The 12,499-nt window shown below is 33.4% G+C and overlaps 1 protein-coding gene across 2 annotated transcripts in view; it reads left to right on the top strand.

Annotated features, from left to right (window-relative positions):
• ARHGEF28 (Rho guanine nucleotide exchange factor 28) overlaps nt 1–12,315 on the top strand; it is a gene marked incomplete at both ends in the record, with an annotated part of 78,376 nt that extends 66,061 nt beyond the window's left edge. Inside the window, 3 exons of one of the 2 annotated variants that reach the window (XM_051216334.1) lie at nt 3,784–4,246; nt 5,559–5,926; nt 9,865–12,315. In XM_051216334.1, coding sequence (XP_051066912.1) covers nt 3,784–4,246; nt 5,559–5,926; nt 9,865–10,116 — 1,083 coding nt within the window. The remainder of the gene's footprint in view (nt 1–3,783; nt 4,247–5,558; nt 5,927–9,864) is intronic. The other variant, XM_012938154.3, reaches the window with a different exon arrangement.
• Nucleotides 12,316–12,499: the final 184 nt, after the last annotated feature.

Genomic DNA, 12,499 nt, shown 5'->3' with positions numbered 1-12,499 from the left:
CTCGTTTGGCTTTTGCCAAATTACGTCACCTATGGCGAAGGCGAGATATCCGTCTATCAACTAAGAGACGAGTATTCTGTTTTAATTTATGGCTGCGAAACGTGGCCATTAAGAGTAGAAGATACTCGTTAGTTACTAATGTTTGATCACAGATGTCTTAGAAATATTGCTCGCATCTGCTGAGATCATCGGGTAAGTAATAGTGAGGTTAGACACAGGGTATTAGGGAATGATGGTAAATCAGTTGATGAGGTTGTGAATCTTCATCGACTGAGATGGTTGGACTACATGTTGCCTATGCCTGAAAACCGATTACCACGACGAGCAATGCTGACTGGTGTTGGAGATGATTGGAAGAAAGTTAGGGGCGGTCAAACCAAAACGTGGCATCAGTGCTTGTAGTCACTAGCTCCTAATCTGAGCCATGTTGGTAGATGCAGACTACTTGGTTGGAGTCCACGTGATTATCGTAACCAATGGTTGGAGACTGTGTGTGGCATTGCTCAGATGCGATCACAATGGCGTCGGTGTATACAATCTTTGTCTTAACTTAAACCGTTAGATTAAATTGCTTTATATCTTTCTTTCTGTGAACTAATTCTTTCTTCCTGTACCATATCCTTATACACAATCTTTTTTTTATATATTACCACTTTTGAATTAACCACTTTTATGTAAACGTTGTTCATCTTATTGTGCTAATGTGGTGTGACAACATGGATTGATGCATATAAGCACTTGGTCTTACGTTGTAGCTGACTGACTGTGCATACGAAGAAATTATTAGTTAGATTCTTAACTTTAAATATCAAAAACCTTCAAGTTACCTTCAAAAATCGGTATATCAGGTTATGTTACAAATGGAAAGTTAATCACTTTGTCATCATTGTAAGAACCGATTAGGTTTATCCCTTATTCTTAAATCTTTCCATGTTTATCAATTTTAAACATCTTAATAATTAACAATAATGGTGGGTTTTGCTTATATCTTACTAAGGTTTTAATAAGATCCAAGTTATCTATCATCACATTTTGAATTTCGAGCGAAATTCCAGTAGGCTTTATCTTCAATCTGATTATTTCGTTAGTGAATTAGGATATTTCTTTTATTCAATGCATAAATAGCACTCATGGTTTTGTTTTCTCAATATGCAATTTCCTGGTATATATTGCTGAATAAAATACTGTTATTTTTTTTCCGAAACCTCACCATGTGTCTAATCACATTCTGGTTTATGATTAGTCATAAAATCAACGATATGCTCACAGGACCATACCTGTTGGTTTGATATGGTGGTTCGAGCTTGCATATTAGAATGACCCAATTAATATTTTTTGTCCTGAACACTTGTTCGTTTCAGTGATACGACACCAGGGAGGTCAGTCAGAGAACGATATCACCAAAAGCAGCAACTTAATGTAAGATAACAAAGTTGCACTGTTGTCTTTACAGTGGAGAGACATTAGCGTATCCGTCAGACAACCATCATCTACAACAGTTCTCCGTTCTCATAACGAAAGGATGGAGTTTAAAACGGTCTACCATAAAAATGTCACACCTTATCTTATTCCATTGGATTCGGTCGCTAGTTCAAGAGCATTTTTAAGTACATAGCTACTACATCGAAAACTTCGCACAGTAAGACCGTTTTTGATCGGTCTAAGACAGTTGTCCTTCGACTCTAAAATATCATTAATCCAATTTATTTATCAGATCCGCCAAGAATAAACATCGTTTCACGGCGTGTGTAACCGAAAAGTGAAAACTACCTTCTTACTTCTAAAACCACACGTGATTACCTCGTTCTTAATTAAACCATACATGTAATCCACCAGTTTATTTCCGAGCTTAGGACATAATCACCTCAATGTTTTGGTCTTGTCAATAGCTAATAATATCTTTCGACAAATTTAAACTACACCTCTTATTCCCCTGCCTGCTTAGTTCAAACACACCTATTTTTTGTCAACTAGTCTACAGTATTTAAATAACACTAACTCACTTAGACATTCAATTTTCTTCAAACAAGAACTAAAACAAATATTAGGATCTCAAACAATTTAATGATTAATAAGTAAATTCTGATAATATTATCTAGAACGACAATGAAAGCTTTCCAATAAAATCATCTAGATCAGAGAAATCAACAACACTGAAAGCTCCCGTGAGAATAACAAATCTCCACCATGCTAACATGCATAGTGCTTCTGATATACATCTACCCTTCTACTATATATATATATTCCCATCTGTTATCTTATCAACCATTTTGTAAATTCTTATTTATTTTTCAACTCAAATTATCATCACATACAATAGTTCATTAATGTTAATGATAATATTAATTCTCTGTACAAATTCCAAACTTATATTTTCAATGTAGAAGTATTTCTATCACAAACCTTGATTAGAATGACCATTTAATTGAAATCAGATCATTTTGATCGACAAATTCAGTTCTGCCATAGATTTAAAATCATGAAGTGGTTTTAGTTATACCACTATTAAAAACTTGGAACCACTGAACGATTGTCTCTTTATCACGTTCGTGGACGATACCGAAAGTTCTAGGTTTGACTCTCGGATTCAGAGTCTTATATGGTTACCGCTGAGATTTCCCATGCTAGGACGGAACGGCTGGCCATTGATTCTTAGGTTTTCAATGATGGTCTAGCCAAGATTGGTTTTATTTATGATGTAAGAAGAATATGAGCAACTTGTTGAAAAACACTATGCCAAGAATTTTATATTGTACTAATGCATATATTATTGAATAAAGCTATTAATAATAATTAAAAAATAAAAGTAAAAACTCAAAGGTTGTGGTCATATTCAATATTTTCAATGTCCATCAGGTATTCTGAGTTCAACACTTCCGGTTATTTTTCCGTTCTGTTTTTGGCTATATACTACATAGTTTAGTATGCTTTTCATTGGAGATTTTATTTCAAGTCGTAGTTTTTAAAATATTTGTGTTTTTCGTCTGGATCGCTTGGTTGCGCTACAGAGACGTATTTAGCACTTATCTGCCAACTGAACGGAAAATAGTTAAAATTGCTGAGTATAGCATTGGAAACGTTGCTTATAATTTCAGCCATGATTATATTCGAAGCCAGAGATCTCACGGGAAATTAGATGACTCTGTACTGATTGACCTATGAGACTCGGTTGCTAACCAATCAGACACAATATACTGTTATTAAAGCGATAAAATAACTAACCAATCAGCTTACCTATTACCAATTTTTGTGCTTGAATTTCCTTCTAAAGACTCAGTTATTATCTCAATTTTATAATCATTACTCTTATATATTTCATTTCTATTGGATGCGAAGCTCTGGCTTTTTGATCCGAATAGCGATTGCTTCAGCCGTCTGCAAGATTTTCAATCTGATGGAATTAGGTAGACTGTTGTTAACACTATACATTATTGCAAGAGATTACTCCATGTTGGCTGTATGTCCCATCTGAATTAAATGGGTTAAAATGGAGCTGTTAACCGTTTTGATTACATCTTTGCTTAACCACACTAAGAGGTGTTCACGAGCCAGAATGTACAAATTCCTAGAACATCTGCTCCTGTGGAACAAGTTATATTGGCAAAACCCAGTGCTTCCATGTTTTTCATGGTGGTCTAGCTTCAATTGACTCATGATCTCAACTGTTGAACTTACCAAAATCTCCACAAAACCCCTTTTGATATATGATCACAAAGTTACATCATCTTTATTCCGTTTTAATGTTGTTTTCATTGTTTGTTTGTTTGTTTGTTTTACTTCAAGCCTCAAATACAATTATTACGTACAGAAAATGTTGAATTACGTTCTACTATTAATAAATTAGAAATTGAACAATCTAATTGGAAACATTTTCGTAATCGTGATAATCAATTAATTATGCGTACTTCTTCATTAAATACTGGTAATGGTAATATCACTCATACAGATCATCTTAATAATTATTTCATGGATAATACAACAGTAAAACAAGAAACAGAAAAATTACGTCAAGATTATGAAAATTTTACTAAAAAAACACATGATTGGGAAAAAGAATATCAAAAACAACGTTCTACTATTGAAAGAGAACATAATAAAATTGCTAAAGAACGTGAATTATTAGAAAATGAACGGTCTGAATTAGAATATCGTCAACGTCAATATGAAGAATTACGTAGTACATTACAAGCACAATTAAATATATATAAAAAAATGGGTTTAAAATTAACACCTATCAATAGTACAGGTATGTTTTGTTTAATGTTCATTTTTCGTAATTGTTACTTACTTCATGATTATGAATTATTTCTGCTTGCATCATACAGTGATTTCAGTTAAACAATCATTGAAAATCAAGGAGCATTATATAATTTTGTCGTTTTAGTACCTAAATAGTTGCTTAGTGTAGCTGACGTACAATACTTCGGATCCGTTGGCCAAATACTATCAGCAACAACCTACTGTGGGAGAGAACAAACTAGATATTCCAATTCTTCTTCTAAAATTGTTTACTCTCACTATGAAAACTGGTTCTTATCCTTACTGTTGGAAAACCGCGTACATCATACCACGTTACCAATCTGGAGATAAGACTGACATGAACAGTTATCGGCCGATAAATGTTACTCCTGTTATCTCTAAGATTATGAAAGAAATTATAAGTGATGAACTTTCCAACTATTTACTCGCTGGAAAATTTATCAATGATACTCAACATGGATTTCTTAAAAATCGATCTTGCATGACATGTCATGCCTGTAAACTGGCGTGAATTCTGTAATTATTATTTTCAGAATATAAATTATTATTATTATCCCAGCGGAGGAGGAAATAAGGAAGAAGCGCTGAAAGTGGATAGGACATACATTGAGGAAAGCACATAACTGCGTCACAAGACAAGCCCTCACATGGAATCATCAAGTCCAAAGGAAAAGAGGAAGACTAAAGAACACATTAGACTGAGAAATGGAAACAAACATGAAAAAAATGAACAAAAATTGCATGGAACTAGAAAAGAAGGCCCAGAACAGAGTGGGTTGGAAATGCTTGTCGGCGGCCTATGTTCCATTGGGAGTAACAGGCAAATTGAATTTAATTGGACTTTCGGATTATTGACTCTCATTACTTTTATACTCGTTAATGAACCGTTATAGTAAGTGCATCTTAACGTGGTTGGCGGGCCGGTGCTTCATATGTGTTTGAGATCACATCCATTTAACCACAGTGATGCTGAACATCATTTAAAATTCATTAGCTGGGTTTGAACTAAATTGGAATCGAGTTCTTGAAGTTCACTTCTCATCATTCTTCACTTGGTTTTTCACTGATTAGGACGACCAATTTCCGGCTTCTAAACTCCAGCTTCAAATCTTGATTCACTTTGAACGAGAACTCAGGTGGTGACAATCAATTTATTGTTTAATACAAAATTACAAATATCTTCATAAAATATGAGAACCATACATGAAATATTTCATTTTCAAATCTATCATTTGTCCTTCACATTTTGGTTGACTCTTCCTATTCACAGTTCATTTCTATTTCCATTTCTTTTATAGAACTTCAAGAACTTCAAGCAAGTTGTAATGCAAATGATTTTAATTCACAATTAAACCAAAGTAATTCCTCTATAATAACCAATTCATTTGATGATTATTTAAATGAATTATCTGGAAATAATAATACTGAAACTAATCGAATCAATTCTGGTGGTATTAATGATTTTACAAAACCAATACATTTTTATTCAAATAGTGATGATTTAACAGGATCTCGACGTGCTATTACTAGTCATTCTAATGATGTAAAACAAAGCTATCTATATTCTACAGATATTGATCATAATCCAAAACCATCACTTGTACCGTCGAGTTCAACACGAAGTGATAATGTACCGGTACATTTACGTGGAAGTTTAGTCAATCAAGTATGTGTTTATCTATTGAATCAATCTTGGGACTATAAAATTCTTTTATTTTGATAGTCTGAACTGATTCTTGTTTTCCAAGGTTTAAAAAAGGTGATTCATGGGATTTAAGCACTGACACACCAGATTCATTTATAGAACCACGTGACCTATCATGCATGTAACAAGACTACGAATAATTGCCTAATTTATGATTGACAAACCGAATAAATAGTACACAAGTCATTGATAGACAATACATCTATCTTTCGGTTGTAGAGAAGATCATATATAGACTGAGACTTGGACAAAGTGTATAATCGGCTTCGTCCAGCAGTGTTCCTTGTTTATCATATGAGCATTGGTAACATGTGACGATATATCTGGTTTTTGGTCAGCCTATCAATAATAAAAGTGTTTCAATTGAAATCAGGATTTAAAAAATTACTGAGCTTTTAGGATCATTTACTCACTCGCTGACTGAATAATATCTCTCCCATTCCAGCAGAGTTATATCTGATAGTTTTGAATATATTTTTATTATTTACATTTATCTGTACACATTTTACTGAAGCTACTGCTTTAAGTTTAAAATCGTCCCACTGCTGAGTAATTTCAGTGCTCGAAGTCGGACTACTTGCAGTAGATAAGAACTTTTTTGGTGGTTCATCTTAATCACCAACATCTGATATAAAACTAAGGAATGATAAAAGACAAACGTTCATTTACACTGTGTCATGTTGATGAAACTCACCAACATTAAATGGCCTCCTGAAGCAAACATCTTGAACTACATTTAATACACTCGAATTAAAGACGTTAGATCATACAAAACCAAACCACATAGTTACAAAGTGAGAGAGATAATATAACTTACGAAACAAAATACCTATGGCATTGTCTCTCAATATTTACGTTGTTTGTATGGAGTTATGCTCGGAATCAACTTCGTTTAGATACTGAATTACTCAATCACAATTAAAAATAAAGTTTTTCTCATACACTTAATAAGGTCACTAATTGCTTGAATTCACTAATGATCTGTTTGTTTATGCCAAATCACACTAATGACCTTCGCCTTATCTATTGTGCCCACTAATGTAGTGACACTGATTTACCCACATAAATTTCTTCTACCCTTAACCTGTCCACTTAGAGCAGAAGAAAAGCCACCTAATCTATTTTGCATACTTTATGACTTAAAAATTCACAAGATCATACACATCAATTGCATGACTGGTATGCACTGCATGTAGAAAATTCTAATACTTAACAAATACGTAATAAGCTTTTCTGCGTGACAACCAAGCGTAAAACAGTTCTGAAGTCCCGACTCTTTAACTTGTTATTTACTGGTATCTAACAGTTAGTTTTGACTCTTGTTTCTTTATATTTCCTTCTTATAGAATAATATGCGTGGACAGGTTTGTTTTTGCCTTTAGTGTTTTCTCTCACCCTGTGATATAAGTTTTTAATAACCAAGATTTTTCTAAGTTATTAGTTTTCTGGTGTGTCTGTGTGTGACCTCCTTCCCAAAAGCTCTAAATTGTTATATTTTTTAACTTCTGGTTTATTAGTTTCACAAGTGAACACTTTACTTTGATTTCCCAATTGCTAACTTTACTATTCGTCATCCTGTAGTTAGTTAGAGGTGTGTGATCAGAGGCCACTTAGGGCTCTTTAAGGAAGTACCAAGATCGCTATTCTGTAAATTATATTTCAGAGAAAATAGAATTTACATCATTTAACAAATTTTTAAATCTGGATTTAACAACTCAGTGGATAGTGCCGTGATATCTAAAACTGATGTTTCTGGGTTCGAGTTCCGATATAAACATAAGCACTGATCTTTAGCAGGTATGTCCAATTGACGAATCCCGTATTGGACGAAATGTGCGCCCTAAATTCAACCGCTATCTGCTTTCCATCTGTTACATAGAGGAAATATAGTTGTTTCATTTTGCATTTATTTACACACATAACTCCATCAGTATTTACAGGTGTTCAAAACTTTGGTTTTAGTAACCCAAGCTTTTTATTTCTTCAGTATTACATTCCTTGTTTTTGAACTTTATGTTTTTTTTAGTTTCTCGCACTACCCATATATTACTTTGCTATTAATCTTGTTGATAGTTTTTCCACTCACTGTTCCTTGGAGCAACTTGATTCCCCCATACCCGTTTGTTCCATGTCATACATTGCTTATGAACTGGTGATAGTATGATGTGGGATGATTCCTGTTTTCATACTTATCAATTCATTTCATATGATAAATAGATAACCCATAGTTATTACTTGGACGTTGTTACGCTCCGCGATCATCCAATTCAGATAGACACGCTTTCTATACACTTACCCAAGTAGCTATGAGAGCGATTAAACTGAAATGACTAGAAAGCTTTGATTAATAGGCACAAAAGTTATTAGCGTATATGTACTTTTTTTCTTTTCATTCAGACATCAACATGTAAGCTGATTATGTGCATAATCGAATCCCTTTAATGGCGTGTCTTGTTTATAATTTCTTATTTACGGTCTAAACTTGAGTAAGCATATCAGCACAGGTACATAACATGCTTAGAGTCGACTAGCTTATCGGATGTATCTTTTTCATAAATAAGATTGTTTCACTTAATCAAGAATTGTGTTGAGCTAATCAACTGACGATAATAGTTCTTTTGCTTTTTTTGTCGGTTCAATTTAATTTTCAACACTGATATTGTGTTAATTTTGTGAGCAATTATTTTTCTCACAATTCCAGCTTATTATTCAGTCAGTCAGTCAGTCAGCTAAAACGTAGGACCAGGCACATATGTGCATTGGTCCAAGTTGCCAAACCTCATTAGCACAACAAGATGAAAACCGATTTTATAGAAGTAGTTAATTCAGTGGTGGTAATATCTAAAAGAAAGATTGCTTAGTGACCTGAGAGCGTGACCTCAGTGCCCAAGGCGAGGTGTGTATTTTTAGGGTGCACCTTTTCTAACCCCACCTCTCCTTGTGGAAAGGCAGCATCGCTGTTATGCTGGTTGTCTGAAGGAAACACCTCTGTACAGTCAGCAGTACGACTTTGCCCTCGGACTCTTGGTTTGCTGCTTTTGGTCTTACCGCTTTTCAACCAACCTGTCCGGCATGGTAGGACTTTGAGGAACAATTGTTCCAGCCAATATAGCTCGACTGGTTCATCACGATAAGCAAGCACGACCACCACGTCAAGGTAGCAACAATGGTCGGGCAGCTTATTATTGTTATTATTATTACTATTAATGAATCGGCATTTAAGTAATAACTAACTGTTAATCTACTTTCCGTTATTCTTATAAAAAACAAATGCATCTTGAATCATCTCTTAGAATTAATTGACTTATCTTATCACTGAATCCTTAGGTTCAATTACAGTTCTGAAGATGATTTTCATATTATGTGTGTCGAACTCAAAGAAACTACGCTTGCATTTCAGACAATTAAATCAGTTTATTAGTACTTACATTGTCTAATGTTTTTCTATGAACAAGGTTTATATTCACTTGGTGTTGTTTTACTCGTATCTTCCCATTGTTGTTTAGGACTGCAATTGATCAGTCTCATGTTGGCATATGTGCATCCTGTACAGATTGCCTCGATAAAGCCTTAAGTCATAAGCTTTTTAAGCAAAGATGGATAGTGGCTAACAGTGGAATCCAGAACGCGCGTTTCTTCCTATTTGGAACTCGTCATCTGGATGTACCTGTATCTCAGAGTTGACGTTCACTCCGGGACTCGAACATCAATTCTTCGGTTCAGGCACATTCAACTGACAAGTTCCAAGTAGGAAGAAACGAGCGTTCTGGATTCCACTGTTAGCCACTATCCATCTTTGCTTGAATAAGGTTTATGTTTTTTTTTTTTTAAAAAAAGCAATAATGTATTACTTTGTATTAATAACCTATTCCATTCTCAATTTTTTTTTTCATTATTAGCCTAGTAGTCCACGTTCATCAGATATTCTATCGGACAATAATAATCGTAGCAATTCATCAAATGAAACATCTAATATTAATACTTTAACTCATGGTATTGGAAAATCTATTCCTAGTTCTTCATCTTCTTCATTGTTTACTGATTCAAATCCTCTTATGAAATTAGTTGATCATACAAAAGTACGAACATCAGGTTCATTGACTAAATCAAAAAAATCTTATCGTTCTAGATCACGTCAAAAAGATACTTAATTGAATTTCTTTCTCTTTTATTATTCATTGAATAATTATGCCACATTCATTCATCTTCATTGTGTTTGACTCAATTTTCTCTTTTATTTTGTAGAATTATTATACATTTATATCTGTGTATTATAATGCGTTTGTTTCTTATTCAATGAAATATTTTACTCTTTAATATATTTCTGAAATATTTCCTCATGAATTGATTATGTAATGATTGTTTAATTGTCAGATTTAATGATATCACCCGATTAACTTACCCAATGGTCTATATACTTACATTATATATATATATATATATATATATATATATATATATATATATATATTCATATTCCCTGTGTATATTTTTCAAGGATGATAATAATAATAATGTGCCTTAGGAGGTTTTGTTCATGGAAATGTAATCCAGCATCCTAATGATGCATATGTACATGTACAATATTTTCTTCTATCTATCTATGAAAGTACTTCAATATTCTCATATTCCTGTATACAACTATACAAATGTATTTCTTCCAGATGTAATCATCATCATCAGCATGTGCAAAAAGAGTAAATAAGAACACAATTTGTTTATAATTTGTCTTTCAGATTTTATTTTGTTCAATGTTTTACTCATTAACTTATTGTTTATATTAAAAAGGGAATGACATGTTGTTGTTGTTGTTGTTTCTTTTAATGTTTCTTCTATTCTATGGAATGTTTTGTTTCATTCACATTGAAGGCTCTGTCTGCCTTCATTACATACTTTTCTCGTTGTTGATTATATATATATATATATATATATAATTAGAATTACGATCTTCCATATATTCGAATATATGACTACTGCAATGATGAACTATGGTGATTTTACGTTATATATATATATATAATGACCTTTGTTATTAATAGTTCTCATTATTAACTTTGAAGAACTAGATGTATATCAGTAAATTATTTATTATAATGTGTTATTGTTTTTCTTCCAACGACCGTTTCTGTTAACAATCTTATTAGAAGAGATACAATGACATTGTTCATGTGAAATACTCTCTTTAAACATGTTAGTGTATAGTCAAGAAATGTCGGTGTTCTTTGTTTTTGTAGTAGTGTAGTGAACGGGAACAAAAGTTGCGACAATTGAATGTAATTAAACACAAAATTACAGAATACCTTAGTAAAATCTGAGAATCATACAGTGAATTCCTCATATGCAAAATGTCAATCAATTGTCTTAGACTTCACTGTTCTTTCGTTTTCCATACCAATCCTTGTTTGTTCTTGTTCTCTTTCTTTGATTTTCTTAAACTTGTGCCTCCAGGTATTTCAATTGATGATTGATACTACTTATATCAATCAATGTCAGTAGCACACGCCACAGTAGTACTGTTCCAATATCACTGAAATATTTCCCATTCTTTATAAACTTATAACGTTCGGTTTTACTTTGTCTACACATATGGGACGTTAATTTACCTTAGACGAATATCTACACTAGATTCCTTCTCAGTGTCTATTCTACAGGATTTCAACACAACTCAGATCAAGAACATGTGATTAGCCGGACATAGAACGTAAATATATTTCTCCATCAAAACCCGACACAATCCAACAACAATGAACAATCAGTAATATTTATTATAAGGATAGGGGAATATATAACTCATCTGACACCTGTCTGACTAAGCAAACAACCAATCATTATCGTTCTCGCCTAAACATCATAAACTTTAGCCATATCAGTTATTGTTTTGCAATATTCATTGAACCTTCACATGTATTCGATGCTAACTAGTGGACTTGAATTTAATCCACTCGTTACAGCTAACATTTGTGTATTTTCATCAAACTAGGAATTACGATTTACTGGCTAATGACATACTTTTAATTTCGTTAGTGATGCATAGAATATTAGTACAATTATTCTCATAACCCAACTTTATTAGGTCTATCCTGATGCATGCTTATTCGATAGATAGTTTGTTTAGTTAAGCATATTCTTGGAATTAAACTAAACTTTAGAACGGTAACGGTATTATGATATCCTAGGTATTTGATGAACAACTGAGGAAACAGATATTCTCGAATCGATACTTTTGCTTTTGGAACTGACCCTCACATAATAGTTTTTATAAAAGGAAACAGGTTCCCGTGTCGAAGTTGAGAAGCAAGCTTAATAACTCTATTTTAATGTGACTCAGTCGACACAGGAGCTCAGGACAGAGTTCGATGGCGAATTCTGGTGAGCAACGTTTGCTCCTGCACTAGGAGTAACAAGCGTAAGGAGGTGGGTTTGATGTCCACTGCCAAGTCGTATTTCCTTACTTCCACAGTTATTTTACTGGTCCGTGTGGTCTTCCTCATTGTTCGAACACTTCATGTACCTAACCCCCAAATGCCCTGGTAT

The sequence above is a fragment of the Schistosoma haematobium genome, chromosome 4 (genome assembly GCF_000699445.3).
Source record: "Schistosoma haematobium chromosome 4, whole genome shotgun sequence".
Classification (NCBI taxonomy): domain Eukaryota; kingdom Metazoa; phylum Platyhelminthes; class Trematoda; order Strigeidida; family Schistosomatidae; genus Schistosoma; species Schistosoma haematobium.
The sequence above is the reverse complement of the archived record's forward strand: the minus strand, read 5'-3'. Positions and strand labels throughout refer to the sequence as shown.